The 17193-nt window shown below is 44.2% G+C and overlaps 1 protein-coding gene across 1 annotated transcript in view; it reads left to right on the top strand.

The window, feature by feature from the left end:
• PHACTR1 (phosphatase and actin regulator 1) overlaps positions 1 to 17193 on the top strand; it is a 500634-nt gene that overhangs the window by 417661 nt on the left and 65780 nt on the right. Inside the window, exon 7 of the mRNA XM_063098224.1 lies at positions 16234 to 16558. Within this exon, the coding sequence (XP_062954294.1) occupies positions 16234 to 16558 (325 nt within the window). The remainder of the gene's footprint in view (positions 1 to 16233; positions 16559 to 17193) is intronic.

Here is a 17193-nt window from a genome sequence, read left to right on the forward strand (position 1 = left end):
TCAAGAAGCATTTGATATACATCTACCAGCCATATGCCAAGAGCCTTCAGTCATGTGTATCTGCAAATATGTATGTTGTATTTATGCGACTAATTCAAGATTATTAGCCCATCTACATGAATTAGATTCAACATCAACATTTTTCCAAAGGTAAAGAACAGTATCTGGTTTCCTTCATCATGGGTTTGCTGAGACTTTACAATTTTTGTCTTTAAGTTATCCATCTGAAGCCCAATATATTTCTTCTACTAAAATTCATTTCAGTACTGTCTGTTCTCATTTAAAAAAAAAAAAAAAAAAAAGGCAAAGACAATAATCTGCAAAGTACATAGGAAATACATTTTGGAAGAATAAGTTTAGCAATGGTGTCCTAAAATGATATTCATATTGTCATTTTTGAAGCGTTACTTAATGAATGTGCCCACAGGTATTAGATGTCCAGTGACATTGTACTTCACTGAACATTGATTGGCACATAGCTCAGATACCACTTTGCAATTTAAGGTTGTGGTATAATCAGAGATTAAAAGATTTTAATGGTTATTCATCCAGCCTCAATGATAATCCCGCCTGATACTGATCAACTGCCTTTTTACAATGTGTTTGGTATTTCTTCCAAATAGTATCTAATTGGTCTCTAGATACTATTTTGTGACATGTAAGGGGGGCGGTGAGGGGTGGATGTAGGGAAAAATATTCACCTACCTTATAAGCAGAAAAGCTGAGGTTCAAGAAAAATAAGTGACTTTTCCAGAGCTGACAAGAATTCTGTAGTAGAGGCACAACTGGACCCTGTGTTTCCCAACTCCGGTTCAATGAATGCTGCTCCCGTGATTGCAGGATGCCTCTTACCTGGTGCTGAGTATTATTAGAGCACAGCTTAGGCTTTTGTCAGACTCCTCTACTAATGTATACATCCATCCACATCAGCCGTTTGAAAGAACAAATTTCCATCTAAAGGAACCATTCAACACATTAATGACACTTCAATTCAGTGTTCAAAACTTTAAATTCACATAAAACCACAAAGGAGAAAAAGTCTCCAAGAGATACTCACTGTCCGTCTATCTAATAACATCAAATATTGCTGTACATACATATTGTTTTATCAGCTGCTTTTTGCACTTAGTGATAGGCTGTGAACTGATTCTCATGTTAGTAAATATCCCACAAGATTTTATTAGCTGTTGGTGTAGATCTGGATTTACTTACTGTCCCCTTAGGGTTTTTCCAACTTCTCTGTTGTGAAAACACAACAAGCATCCACAATAGACTACATATATCTTTATAAGCATCTCTGAGTTTTCCCTAATTTATTTCCAGAATTGGAATTGCTGAGCCAAAGGCTATGTACCTCTTAAGGCTTTGATGTCAAATTTCCCTTAAGAATGATTAAATATTATACAAAATAACACCCTACATGTAGTACATATTTATTCAACACAGCTACTATAGGCGAATGCTGTGCTAGGTGTCAACACGGATACCAGTCTGTGATGGTTTAATGAATACAGGTGTTACAAATATAAAATAGAGTGCTAAAATAACTTGTTAGGAGTAATACTTGGAATTTGGTGCAGTATGATAAAAGGGTAGTGGGGGAGGCTGAAGCTTGAGCTGACTTTTAAAGTGTGAAGGGCATTTATAGAGAAGGAGGAAAGGGCATTCTAGGAATGAAGACCCTGTAAAAGGCTCAGAGGTTGAGTGTTTTGGGTCTTTGAAGAGTTGGCTTAGCTGGGGTGGAGGCTTTAATTTGGGATATACTTAGAGACAGGTAAGGCCATACGAAGATTTGGATTTTATTCCCTAGGCAGTGAAAAGCCTTTGGAGGTTTTTTGAGCAGGGGAGTGATATGACGAAAACTAGCCTTTAAAATATCTCCCTGGGTCACACTGTGCAGAATGAGCAGAAAGAGAAGGTAGAAAGCCTATCAGAGAAGCCACCAAGGCCAGCTGCAGGCCATGTGCTCCAAAGTCACAAGTTGCATTAAATGGAATGATCTGCGCCAGGGAGACCATGTAAGAGGCTACTCTGGTCATTGAAATATGCGCTAACAGGCATCTGATTGATAGCAGTTGAAGAGAGAGAACAGACCATTAGATAAGACATTGTGAAAGATGAGTTGACAGAATTTCTTAACAACACCGTCTGATTTACCTAGTTATTTAATCAATAGAGGCACACTTGAGCTTCAGCTAGGAGCCCTGAAGCTGGGGTGGCCTGGTATCCATAGAACTCTTTACATATGAAGGACTGAGGATATCTAAATTAGCCCAATCTCTCTGGCTTCCCTGGTCCTTTCCCAAGAGAGTAGACTGTATTATCTGTAAACCTCACCTCCATATAGCTTGGACCAAATGGATAAAAAATACACAAAGGCTAACATCCTTCCCGTGTTGTACCTGGTAGCCTCTTAAATATGATAAAGACAAGACAGGTAGAGATGTCTATGGGCTATGAGTCTAGTGCTATCCTTTTGGGTTTAAACCCAATTAGACTTGCATAATTTTTATAAGTGAGCAATCAGTCATAATGAATCTGCATCACCATGAGGCAGCTACATTAACCCTGTTCTGTTACTAATTACTCTAGAGACATCTGGCCCATGTCAGAAGGAATTAATAAACTAAGACTTCCAGAACTCTAAATTAAGACTTAGGAGTTTTAGTATGTTCTTGATGTCTGTCTGCTGACATATTTGAAAGGAAATACAGGACAATCGAAAGACACCAAGCGTGATTAATGGAGAGTGACAGTGGTTAATGGTCTGATGGATGCTGGAGGAAATATGAGCCTGAACTGGAACTACTTCCAAGTTCATGATCAGGGAGAGACGTGCAGAAATATCTCCACTTTGGTATTTGCTTCCGCTTCATCAGGAAAACCATAATTAACTTGGAGACTATTTGTCTTACAAATTTTCTCTGATCTTCAGCCAGGCAGAGGGAAGCTCTCTCGCGCTCCCAAACCATCTTTCTTCTTCTCCTCTCATCCTCTTCCCTCTCATCCTCTGCACCATCAGTGGCATATAATATAGGGCCAGGACTTTGGGGGCATCAGATTCCTGCCTTCCCAGAAGTACAATAAGTTGTGATATAAATGTGATCTGAGGTGAATGGTTCTCAAAATGCATCCTTCGTGGAATGATTGGTAACCCCGGAAGAAAAGGGTGACTGGGGCAAAACAGAAAAAACCAAAAAGACCACTGTCTTCCACCTCTCTTAAGTCTTCATTAATTACCTCCAGGCATTCTGACTGCAGAAGTCAAACGTTAAACACTGCATGAAAATAACCCATGCCTTCTGCATGAGGTACCTGTGATAGGTACCCCATACATGCCCGTTGAATGTAGGATTATCAGCTTACATGGTAGCTGACTTTATAGTCTGTAATTTACACTCGGATAATAATAATAGCACTTTTTTGAGAACTTTGCCGTGTACCATGCAGTCCTAAGAGGTAGATACCATTATTATTATTACTGCTTTTCATAGAAGATGAACATGAAATTTGGAGAAGTTAAATGACTTGGTCATGGTTACATAACTAATAAATGATAGAGGTGGTCTGGAACCTATTTTGTTTGACTCTAGAATCCTCACTTATGACCATTAGTTTAGACCATTTCCACCAAGATACATATTCCAATTTTTTTTTTTTTTTTGATCATCGGCTTTATTTTTTAGCTTTGCATGTTTTAATCTGCTTAAGAAATTTGAAAATCTGATTCTTTATTTTTATAGCCTATCCTGGTCTGTTTGGACTGCCATAGAATAATGTAATCTAGGTGGCTTATACAACAGAAATTTATTTTCTCACAGTCTGGAGGCTGGAAATTCCAAGATAAAGGTCCGGTAGGATTTGATTCTGGAGAGGGCTCTCTTCTTGGCTTGTAGACAGCTGCCTTCTTGCTGTGTCCTCACATACTGGGGAGAGAGAGAGAGAGATTTGTTCTCTCTTCTTATAATGGCACTAATCCTATCACATTAGGGTCCCATTCTTGTGAGCTCATTTATTCTTAATTACTTCCTTACTCCAAATACAGTCATATTGGAGGTTAGGGTTTAACATGTGAATGGGGTTAGGGATGGGGGGCACAATTCAGTCCATAACTTAATTCAAGGACAAAGGTTATATTGTCTTTCAAAAATAGGTAATGTTCTCAAAGCTCTTGGTTATAAATAGGATGACCTGAGTTCAGTTGAGTTTCAAAGAACAGACCAGAGGGAGGCAGTCTGTGAAAGAATCCGGAACAGGGACAAATCACATGGAAAGTGTTTGACCACAATTAGAGACTGACAGTTCAGCAAAGAAAGGAAACCATTGCTGATCCTTAAAAACAAGTCCTTCTGATAATATGAACCTGCCCAGGGTCTATTTGCACTATCGTTAGAACCTACAATACAGGAGACTTACTATATTCTCAGAACTTAGTTGATCACTAGTTTCCATGTTTCTAAAGTATTCGCGACTACGGTTTTACCAAGCAAATGGACATCCATGCCCTGTGGTATATTTCAGCACCAGCACTTAACACGTGTCTAATGAGAACCCGCTACCCAGTGTTGGTCAAGCCAACAGCAATATTCCCAGCTATCTCTCTAGTTATGTGAACACCATCCCTGTTCTACAGTCACGTTCAGATATGTAATTTCATTATGTTTTTCTGTTGCTCTCTGATTCTCTCCCTCTTTCTCCCCAACATCCCGATGCCCCCCCCTTCCTGTCCTCTCCACCCCTACAAAACCATCTAACTACTCTGCCTCTGTTCCTGTCTTCCTATATTCCACTTCCTGTATTCTACTCTGAAAGTGCAAGAAAACCAAAGATTAGACCACTGTGAACTTGGACTTTATCTGTGTCTTTAATGGAAAAAAATCATAACGTGGAAACCTCATAAAGAGGTTTGAGGTTTACACTCTCTTGGTAACTATATTTGTCCACTTCTGTTGCTTATAACAAAATACTGTGGAACTGGGTGATTTATAAAGAAAGCAAAGTTTATTGCTTACAGTTGCTTAGGCTGGGAAGTCCATCTGGTGGTGACAGTGACCCAGGGCTCTCACATTGCAAGATGGTGGAAGCAGAGAGAGAGCAAGACAGACTCTCCTCTTCTTTTAAAGCACTCAGAACCACATCCCTGACCACCAAAATTAATCCATTCATTCCTGCACTGTCCTACAATCCAATCACCTCTTCAAGGCTCTACCTTTCAATCACCATAATAGGATTTCTCACCCTCTTAACAGTCATAGTGGGGGCTAAGTTTCTAAAACACAAAACTTGGCGGACACAATTCAAGCTTCAATGAGTTTGGGGGGACATAATTCAATCCACTGCAGTAACTGATACTCTGTTCTGTTTTCTTTATGTGGTGGTCTGTCAAGTGTGGACTCAAGGAGACACAGGAGAGGCTCAGGAAAACCAAAGGTCATTATCCTTAGAGGTCCTAGAGACAGGGGGCATGGCTCACCATGCAAGGCCCCATGGGGAAGCTTCTGGTGGTCAGAGGCAGAGGGGCAGGAGCAAGGGGAGAGCCGAGGCCAGAGCCTTTATTGGGATTTCCAGAAAAGACAGGTCAAGGTGAACAGTTTAGGACTGACGGGTATGAATAATTCCGTCCAGCTGTAAGCTATGGGGATGGTCTCTAGTTGCCTGGTACCTGGCCTGGATGATTAAGGCAGAGGGATGTTATGTGCTGGTGTGTACAAGACAGAGGAGGTGTGGCTCTCAGTTGGTTAGTTTGTATGTCAAAGGATGCTTTTCCCGGCTGGGCCCTTGCTCGATCTAAGAATCGGCAAGATCTGGGAGGGGCCGTCTCTCCCCAGTCAGAAAGGTTTTTAAGATGTCAAAATTCATTGTGTCCAGAAAAAATATATATAAGCAATACAGAAGGAATGGGGGAGTTATCAGAATTTAGTTTTTATATCCATTTCTCCATGTTTTCCAATCTTAACTTTTTTCTTCTCAAAATTCAGAAATTCTTTCCATAGTGCGTATAAGTACTATCAGTCAATTAAGACATTTTTAAAGGGTGCCTTCTGCTCTGACTTGTATGATCAGGACAAAGATCATAGCAAGATACCTGTCTTTAAAAGCACTGTTAGGTTGAGATTTAATTCACTTGGCACTTTTGTTTTGAGTGTCCCCTCTATGCAAGGTCCTCTGCCAGCCTCATAGAATGTACAGAAATAAAGGCCGTCAACCATGGGAGTTACAAGTGGTTATAAGCTACAGAAAATGCTTAATAGGAAGATGTATAGATATGGCTCTAAAGAAATTCAGATAGTAAGAGATCAAATCCTTTTGGAGGAATCAAAAAAAGCATCAGAAAGGATGATGAGTATAAGACAAGCCTTAAAGATGAGCAAAATTTTGCCAGGTCCGTATAGAAGGAGGAGCTGGTCCTTAAACGAAAAGCAGAGGACACGAAGGCACACGAGTGAGGCAGTTATGATCAGGAAACAGCAAATAGTCCAGCTCGGCAGGAATGTAGGATTCTCGTAGCATAGCTGTGCAGCTGAAAAATGGGTTGAAGCAGAGCTGTGAGAGCCTTGAATGCCATGATGAGGAGCTTAACTTTTAGGAGGAAGTGGGCATCTTCTGTGAACTTATAGCAGCAACTGCTTGATTTCAGCCATGAACGTCTCCTTGATGTTCTTGTGGGTAAGATGGACATTAATGCTGCTGGGTGGATTTAAACTGGATGGATAAGTAGGACTGGAAGATGTCCAGTGTCAACCTGGGATTGCAAGAGGCACCAGGCTGCTGCCCTTGGTTCTTCCTCTGTGACATTTAAAAAATATCCCTGGGGTAAGTTGCATGAGGGCAGGGATTTTACCTGCCTTGTTCCCTGCCGAGTCCTTAACTAAGGCTGTGAAGCAGGAGGACGGGAGGCTCGTGATCGAGGGAAGCCCCTGCTGCTGAAGGCATTTAAGGAGGAAGGAGTTGGATGATCATTTTCTGCAAGTTCATTGCAGGATATTTGCTTCTTTAGGGAAGCTGAGTGAAGTGGTCTCCAACTCTGAGTTCTGCCATAAATTAAATCTGATTCTCCTATGTTCTGTAGTGTTCAAAGTGAACATGATAACCTAGATTGAAAAGCAACCCCTTATATGAGTAGCAGTTAGAATATGGCAATCCCCCAGTGGCCAAACTTGTGGTCCAGCCTTAGGTCTCAGGGATTGTACTAGGAATGTCAGGGGAACGGGCATGCTCTTACAGACACCAGCTACAGATACTGGACCAGCCACCAGTATCACTATAAATGCAAGAAACATGAGTGTGACCTCCATCACCGAATAACTATCGTGAATCCGAGAGATGCAAGTTTGATCTGAGCTGCAGGCATCCTTATTTTTCCTTTAAAGTATTTATGGGTCTAGCTGGAGCTTATTTATACATTCACCTTCACTCTACCTCTTCATAGTTCTATATATGCTCTATGTAGTACTTTCTTTTATATGATCTAAATTTACTTCTTTCAAACTTCATAGATATATCCCCTGGGGGGAGTATTCTGAGAGCAGATGAGAGTGATTGTGCTGGCCTTCAGGACGTTGTGATTTTGATTCAGCTCCCTCTCAGCTGTGGCCTGGATTCTCACAAACAGCTGTCCTCCCCGGCCCACCCCCCACAGGCACTGTGGAACCCAAGCTTCTTTCATCTGCCCATCTCGTGACCGCTCACCTTCCTGTATACCTGTCCTGCAGAAGGCTCAGGTGCAATAGCCCTGTTATCAATTGAATGGCACTTTTCTCTCTGTCTCCTCGTGAGCGGCAGCACTAGTCCATTGCTGCAAAAATAAATATATAACATAGTTGTATAGAGGTGGTTTATAATTTCTAGCAAAATGTTTACTGATCTTATCAACAGGTGTTTGTTCCCATGATTATAGGGACATCCACCGTTTTGACTCTGAGAGCAGTTCCCTGGCAATGAATAATGTGTTGTTTTACTAAAATGAATCTAATTGAATTGCATGCCCTGCAAGGGTGACATGCCCAAATGACTGAGGTACGTGGTGAATGACCCTCATCCACTGCCAGCACCTCCATCGCAAGGAGGCATGGTCTTCCCTACTCAGTGTCATCTTCCGAGATGACCTTGGGAGGGGCAAATTTAGTAATGCATTGCATATTTCCAAATTGCCAAAAGAGTAGATTTTAAATGTTTTCACTACCCAAAAAATGATAAGTATGTGAGTTGATGGATTTGTTAATTAGCCTGATTTAATCATTCCACATTGTAAACACATCAAAACATCACATTGTACCCCACAGATACGTACAGTTGTTATTTGTCTTAGAAGTAACATTTAAAAAAAACGTTTCTTTGTGAAAAGCAGCTCTGAACCAAAGTCAGTTGCTGGTGCTGTGTATGCTGACATGGCCCTCAATTTTAGGATTCTGGAAGGTCCCAGCACATATTCCCCACGCATGCACCGCGTTTGCTTTAGTTTCCATGTGTTGGCCGGATTTGGGGCATTTAACACAAACAGTTTCCTTTGTTCCTCTGGTTTCTCTCCACACCATCTGTCTCTCCACAAGGGTTGGTCAGCACATTTTGCTTTTGACCAAGGCAAAACGCCAGGCCATCTTATCACCCCCCAGTGTGTCCTGGTGTTGTAAGGAAGTCATGGAGCTTCTATGAGCTCTCTCTTGCAGCCAAGGGGAATCTGACGTAGCAGTTTCCTGATGTCAACTCTGATTTAAGTTCTAATTACACTCCTAATAGGCTCTTTATGTCTTCAGGTGGAATACCTGTATCTGTGAAAGATCAGAAATTCTGACCCACTGAAATCAGGCGGCAAATGACTGAGAAATTCTTACAACACCTTTGTTCATTAGGCACTAAGTGTTACTATCGTTGACAAGTACTGCTGATCAGCAGCAGTTATAAACAGGCTCCTACAGCAAGTGTTAATTACAAAGTTCCTTTATAGTGGTGAGAAGAGAGGCTGGAGGTGTTTGCATTCAGCCCACGCTCATTCTGTGTGGAGGCTGCAGCACTATGGCTGACTTTAGAAATACTCCTGCTTTTCATGTCCTTGTCTGAAATCCTAAGCCAGAGCTGTCTCATATTTGGAAATACAGCCCTCTTGGGTTTTATGGCTCTGTGGCACTCACTCTTTGGGTTTATTTTCCTTGTTCTCTGGAATTGGTTGTTTTTGCTTTTTCCTCTCCATCATCAAGAGACAGTTTTATGAATACACTGCATCTCAATCAGTCTGGCCACAGAAATAAGTCAGCAAGCAAAGGGCTTTGTGTGTGCCCCAGCAGGACCAGCCACCATCATTATAAATGCAAGAGGCAGAGTGTGTCCTCCAACGATTGATAAATATCATGCATCAGATAGGTGCAAAGTGTTTCATTTGGTGAGGTGCTATCAGGGTAGAGAAGGCATTTTTAATCCCTGGATTTTTACAGGTAAAGAGATTGAATCCCCAAAAGGGCAGATGTCTTTCCCAGCTAGGGAGCAGCAAGGAATCCAGGCCTTCTGACTCCCAGTTCTACACTCTTTTCCACTAGCTCTCAGTACTGATATGTGCTATGTGCGTCAGAACGACACACTGAAACCTGGACAGCCTCTCCCTTTCCTCTTCCCGCAGTGCTATGCTGCAAGCCTGGAGAACTGCTCAGATAGTCCTTCGAAAGCCTCTTTGCTCTACTGCTTGATGCACTTTGCAGTCACTGCTGGGTTTTTCACCTACTTATTTATGGTAGCACCACTGTGTACTAAACACATTCTGTTGCTTTCTTGGCTTGCATCTTCCCACCCAGGCTGAGAAGCATCAGGACAGATGGATTTTTCAGAAGCATGGCAAGAGTCCTATTAGTGGCACTGCAAATGTGTGAGGTGCTTTGCAATTTACAAAGCATGTTCCCATGATCCCCTCTGACCCTCAAAACAACCTGTGGGAGAGGCCAGGGGAATATGATGATGTCTATTTCAGAATCAATTAAGCCCACATCTGTTGAACTCCTGTGATGGATCAAGGGCTGTTACTGGGGGTATTTTATATTCAGGCTCTCTGCTAACCTGTATGGGGACTTTGTAAAATTAGAAAAAGGTGCCCTGTGGAGGATGCCTCTTCCTCTGGGGTGACTCAGTCCCATGCCAGGGCAGGCCTCTGGCTAGATTTCAACCTTCTCATCCCCTTAGCACCTTTCATGGAGGTTATGTAGACATTAATGTATTTACTTTGCATAACAGACCCATGGGGAGGGGTAATGCTCTCTTTCTACAAAGGAGAAAACTGAGGCTCAGGAAGGCCAAATGTCAGAGTAACAGAGCTGCTTTTTCTTGGAGCTAGGATCAAAGCCCAGGTGTTTGGAGTTCTAAGCCAGTGGTGATTTGAGCAGGACGTTCTACCCTCAGCCTGCAGTAGAAGCCACCTACAGCCCCTGCCCAGCCCTCCCAGAGCCATGCTGGGCTGAATCTCCTCCTCCAGAAAGCCCTGGGCATTTGTCACTTTGCCTGTGGAGGAAACAACCTCTTAGAAGGGAATGCCTGTGTGAGGGGTGCCTCTCAGACTCAGTTGCACACAGAGTCCCCTGGGGATCTTGTCAGAAGGTCTGGGTTGGGCCCTGAGAATCTGTATTTCTGCCAAGCTCCCAGGTCATGTGGCTCCAGCTTGTCCATGCACCACATTTGATTAGCTGATTCTTAGCGTAGGAGAACTGTTCACTAATTTCTACCTTTTCCCACTGCCCTGAAGACATGATGAGAAGGAAAACAAAGAAATGTTTATTGCACACCTGCTATGCATTAGGCTCAGTTCCTGCTAGTGGGTAAAACCAGTGAAGAGATAGCCACACTCACTGTGATTTAATACATCATATCTGCCCACTGCAAGCAAAAATCAGCAACAAGTCAAGAAAAATGAAGTGAATTGAATGGACTCTAAGAAGATGCTGTGACAAAGCAAAGCCAGTGCAAGTCTCGTGGGCGGGCCCCAAACCGACCCTGGGGAGGAAACTGTTCAATAATGGCGATGGTGATGGCAACAGGAGTCATAGCTGCCATCTACTGGATCACCGAGTGCCAGCCACTGTGCTACACAGTGCATGTCCTTTAATTTTCACAGTCATGTTAATTCATCCCCATTTCACAGATTGGAACACTGAACATCAAAGAGATTAAGCAATTTGCTGAAGCTAATGGAGCTTTGTAGTCTGACAAGTTTTAGCAGTGGTTTTGTGCTTTTTAGCCCCACAACTTGTAGCACTTAGTATGGACTACACATAGGTCAGAGTGACCTGGGAACTGATTTACAAAGCTGCCGCCTGGCCCCGTTGCAGACCTACTGAATCTGAGTCTCTGAATGTCAGACTCCGGGATTTGCCTCTCCCAAGCCTCCCTAATGAGGTTGATGGAACACTAAGAAGTTGGCATTTGGGGGCGGGGGGAAGGTGGGTGCCGTGCAGAACAATCCTGATCTATCTATTTCACTCTGTCATCATTACTATGAAAATACCAGTGCCTGACTAACCAGAAAGGAGTCTTGGGCATATATTTCTTCATTTGTTAGATAAATGCACAGAGTACACATAGGGCAAATTTAAAGTCAGCCAGAAGGAGGCAAGAAGAACCTAATGCACTGAGTCAACTGTGTAAGAGAAGCTAAATATTTGGTTGATAACTTATTGCTTGAGACAAAATTTGGAAGAAAGTTTCTTTAGGCAAACTTGTCTAGAACATCCTTAAAGTGTTCTAAAGCAAATAAAATAAAATATACCCTTGAGGATATAAGACACCCTATCATTCACAAATTCTCAGTGATGAAAAAATCTTTCATAAGTAGAAAATTCAATTGCAAGTTCCATTACACAAATTGTCTTAAAAAGTACCCTTTAATTGCATATATATAATTAAAGCAATATAATGCTTAGGTGAATAGATTTGGGGCAAATTAGTTATTTAGTGAATTGGTTTAGGGCAAATTGGTCTTTTACTTTTGACATGTTGGGGGCATAGAAGTAGAAATGGAATCTGGAGACCACTCTGATGACCTGTCAGGATGGACATTGGTCAGATGCTGGGTGGAACCAGTGCCTCCTGGCCATTGTGTGCTAGGACACCCAGCCTTGTCCTCCAAGCAACTTAACACCCTCAATCAGTGATTCTCTGGCTCCTGGTGTATGGTAAGCCCCTGGGAAGCATTTTAAATCCAAATACTTGGCCCAGAGATTCTGATTCAGTAGGTCAGAGGTGAAGCCCAGGAATACGCACTTTTAGGAAGCCTCAGGTGACTGTTGCAGGTGACCCAAATACTCTTCTCTAAGACATAGTGTCCTTTTGTTCAGAGGAAAGGACAAGAGTAAGAGGCCAAAAGTGGTTTTCATCCCTGGCTTTTTAGAAATGCAGTGCAGAACCCCACTCTAGAATCCCTGAGAGAGGGGGTGGGGGCAGCTTCGGTGTGATTCTGCTGCACCCCCAGGCTTGAGAACCACAAGTCCGTGAGCACACACTCACCAGGCAGCCACAGAGCCCTGAGCATCTCTGTGCACGCCATGCCAGGTGTTGCCCACTGAAGCACACGTAGCAGGAGCTAGTTGGAAGACAAAGCTAACACAAATGGAGCCAGCAGTAGCCCACACAGAATGGAGCAGAATTCAGTGGGGCTGCTTACCATCAGGGTTGCGGGAGCTCAGGGGAGGAAAGGCTTCCGTTGCTCCTTTAAGGGAGAATGCAGTTTTGATCATCAGGCAGGAACAGAGAAGGAGTTTCAGGAGATGAGTACGACAAAGGCCCCAAGGAGGGAATGAGTGTGGCTGTTGGGAAACCCAGGATGGAAACTGGCCAGATCGAGAGGCCAGAGTGAGCCAAGATAGGGCAGGAGACACGTGGGGGAGCTGAGGCTAAGAGTCACACTTGGACTTGCAGGTGGACTGGAGCATGGAGCCATCGCAGGACATCAAGCACGGCCAGTGAGAGCTTTAGGGTGGGGCCGGATTAGAAGACTGGGACCCCGTTACCCACACAGTAAGAGAATAAGAGGTCCCAGGCTGGTGATAGATGGGATCTATCTATCTGTCAGAGGGATAAGAAGATGAAGGCATTCACAGAAATCCAGAATGGCAGATGGTGTACAGCTGGTTCCAAACTGTGCCTCCAGATCTGTTATGCGGAAAGATGTCATAGAAATAGGCATTGCCACGTTAACAAAGATCTAAGCTGCCCAGACACTCTGCAGTTACCAACAATGCCAGGGAAAGGTAGGGCCTGCATAGAAAGCAGACAAGTCTACCTGAGGTTAGCCTTTTTCTTAATTTCCTCCCTTTTTACCAAAGCCACAGGGCCAAAAATTATTTTAAATGATTCACTTTCATTCTCCTATTTAATTTATAGCCATGTGTAGCGAAACAACCAGAACGAGGAGACAGGCAGGAAAGGAGACACCTTTCCTAGAACTCTAAAAGTAACCACCTCCACTAATTTGTTCCAGCCGGTCATTTCTTCCTTTGCTGTTTTGATAGCATTCCTGGGGCCCACTTGGCCGATTTTCCAGTGATGAGACCAAGTAAGTTTTGCTCTGGAAGTAGTGACAAGAACTACTGTAGTGGAGTGGGATCAGGAAGCTGTCACTTAACAAAATGGGCCCTTTCTAGGTAAGGAATCCCATGCTGCCCTCCTGGCTCTCCTTTCTCCTGACCAAGCAAATGAGCACCTACCTGCCTTAGAAAACCAGAACCTGAAACTGAAGGATGACAGGTTAAGGTCCCCAGAGGAAAACCTTTAACACTTCTGGGCACATTGCATCTTCTGGGTTTATGCTAAAGCTTCCAAGAGTCACAGAAGCAGGCCTTTCAGTAACAGGAACCGGACAGAGGAGTTGACTTTCTGCATCTCAGCACTGCCTGTGATGATCCTGAATATGCTACTTTGTGTTGTGTCCTTGCGGGATCATGATGAGCAGGATGAGACCTCGGGGACGAGCACAAAGGAGCCTTGTGGTTATGCCTCATTAGCCTCTTGGTGTTAGGGGGTCAATCTTATCCGGCCCCATGGAATGATTAGATTTTTCTGTATCTTCGCTATAGGGTCAGCACTTTGGCGTGCATACACCCACAGCTGCATGATCCTTAAAATTGTAATCTATTTTGTCCTCACATCTCCCTCCTGGAATACCTGTTTCCAGGGAAGGTGTGAATTCATCTGCAGCACATCATCACAGTTCAGCTCATTCTGTAAACATAGTTTGTGACTCTTGCAGTGTGAGCTGGGCACTGAATGAGATGCTAAGAATACAGTGGTAAATTGCACAAGGTCACTGTTCCCCAGGGGAGGAGACAGCTACATAAACAGGAAGTGCAGGATAGTTCCTTAGGAGTCTGTTTTATCACCTGGAAAAGTGAGCTTATGACGGCATCTACCTCATGGGCTTGTTCTAAGGATTATATTGGTTAATGTGACGAGCACTTGGAATGATACCTGGCAGATCATAAGCATGATACGAGTCTCAGCTGTAATTATCACTGTCATGGTCATTACTGCCGCTGTGGTGAGCACTGACATCACACACATCCACGATGCAGAGTGGATGACTGAGGAAGGTTTTTCAGGGGAGGCAGTTTGTGGGCTGCATCTTGAAGGGATAGAAGGAATTGACCAGGAAGACAAAACAGAGGAGAATATTCCAAACTGAGGAGAGAGCAACATACCAAGGCCTGTGGTTATGGAAACATGAGACAGTTTAGGGAACTCAGAGGTGCAGTAGTGGGTACGGATGCGTGTGGGTTATGGTGGGAAAAGACCTTCTCAGTGGAGTAGAAGGAGGCCATCTGCTGAGGGCAAGGAGCCTGGAGGAGGCCAGGAAGACCACAGCAGCTCTCCTGGAGCAGCCAAGGCCATCTGTAGACTTGGCTGACGGTGGAGACTCTGAATTTGTAGGATACCAAATAAGTAAAAATCCACAGGAGAAAAGTGGTACATGTCGTAGAAGAGACTCTCATCAGGGGCTTTTCAGGTTGCATAGGAAAGGTCACTTCGAACTGGGGGAACCAGAACAGACTTCATAGAGGTACAGTGTGGCCATGGAGAGATGAACTGAACAGCAGACAGCCCATGGAAGGCCTTGAATGATGACTGGGAAGTTTTAGTCCATTGAGGGGTTTTAAATGGAGGAATGCCATAATCAGGTCTGTGCTCTAGGGATGTCATTTTGGCAGGGCTGTGGAGTTAGACTGGAGGAAGACCACACTCAAGGCAGACTGTTAGTTGGAGAAAAATCTGAGACCTCTGGGATCAAGAGTAGACTGTGCAGTGCTCCCCGATGTGGGGTGCTAGGTGTGAATTCCAGACACCCAACTCCTCCACTGCTGCACCCTTCCACCTTGCCTATCCCAGGCAAGCCTGCAATGCAGGGGCTCAACCATGCCCCTTACCATTGCTTGATGATTTCCAGGAATGTGCAGAGGACTACAGGGTCTCCCCCAAAACACCCTGGGTACTGCTTTGACCCTAAGCCCCCTAAATGTGGAGCATCTCTGGGAAGCCTTGATGGCACTGTCATGGATCCAGGGGTTGGCTCTGCATAGGTTCCTGCAGCCCCAGATGCCCATAGAAGCCTGTCTGTGATTTGAGCAGCTCGCCATGGATGGCGCTGCATGAGTGCACCAGCCCAGCACCCATGCTAACGCCTCACCCCCTCTGGTGCACCCGAGCCAGGCTCTGGGACATCTAATCCTCACAAGCATCCTCCCCAGATGGGATGATCGTCCCCAGGTGATAGATGAGGGAATTAAGGTTGGCAGTATTAAAGTCACTTGCAGAGGGACACATGCTGTGAGTGGACTTGAATCTAGGGTTAGCTTCTAGTGCCATGCATATTGGAAAGTGCCAGCTGGAAGGATATGTTCACATTACGAAGGCAAAACTGTAGACATGGTTGCATGTCCTAGAAAAGGTTTCTTTGACGGGTCACATGTTTCCATGAGCAGAAGAGTTCATCACATGCCCCTCTCTGCTGCCTTACTCTCTGGGCTGCCCCTAACCCTCAGTGTGACATGCGTGACACAGACACTGCACATTTGGCCAGCACACTTCAGCAGGAGATGGGTTGGTGGAGGCTTGCTGAGTGGCACTCGCCACACTGGTGTCTAAAGCCGATGCATTTTATCTAAGGGGCCACCTCAATGGCCACAGTCCCAAGGTGAGCACATGTGGTGTTCTGAGTTTCTTCTGACACCCCCAAATTCACATCTGCCTCTCCCCCTCCTTCTGCCACAGATCCTGGTGCCCCTGTGAAATTGCCTTGCCTGCCAGTGAAACTGTCACCTCCGCTACCTCCAAAGAAAGTCATGATCTGTATGCCTGTCGGGGGGCCGGACCTCTCCCTGGTATCCTACGCAGCAGCCCAGAAGAGCAGCCAGCAGAGCGTGGCCCAGCACCACCACATGGTCCTGCCATCCCAGATCCAGCACCAGCTGCAATATGGCAGCCACGGCCAGCACCTCCCCTCCGCCACCGGCACCCTCCCCATGCACCCCTCCGGCTGCAGGATGATAGAAGAGCTAAACAAAACGTTGGCCATGACCATGCAGAGGCTGGAAAGGTAATGAAAGGGAGGGGACCTGCTGGGGATGTGGGGCTGGGGATTTGGATCATGACGGAGGACCGTGAACAAGAGCTTAACACCACTGGAGAAAGAAAAGTTTGAAAGTAAAATCAGACCAAAAACATAACATCAAGGAAAGTATGGAAGAAAAGAGTAATGTTGCCAATTGCCAAACTATCGAATCATCACATTTATCAAAAAGAACAAGTAACATACATACATATCTCAAGGGTACCTCAAACAGTTCTTGGAAAGAGTTGTGTTATCTTTCAATTCTATTTTTCTTATGTTTTCTTATGTTCTTTTTTTTTTCTTGTTTCATATCTTAGTATGTTTCTATAAACATTTACATTTTGTGAAAGGATGTGCACATAATCATTAATACAGGGTACCTCTGGGGTGAGGATGTGGGGAGAAAATACTTTATATTTCATATCTTTCTGTACTGCTTACTTTTTAATTTTGTGGATATTTTATGATATTCAAAAGACCATTTAAATGTGTAAAAATGAAAGATGCAAGTTGGCAGAATGGCGGAGGAAAGAGGGGGATGGGGACGTTGGGGAGGCACATCTTGTTTCTGCTAATGCAGGAAGCAGAGTGTGAGAGTCCAGTTGTATGCATGGGAGCCT

This window comes from Cynocephalus volans, chromosome 5 (assembly GCF_027409185.1).
Source record: "Cynocephalus volans isolate mCynVol1 chromosome 5, mCynVol1.pri, whole genome shotgun sequence".
Taxonomy (NCBI): domain Eukaryota; kingdom Metazoa; phylum Chordata; class Mammalia; order Dermoptera; family Cynocephalidae; genus Cynocephalus; species Cynocephalus volans.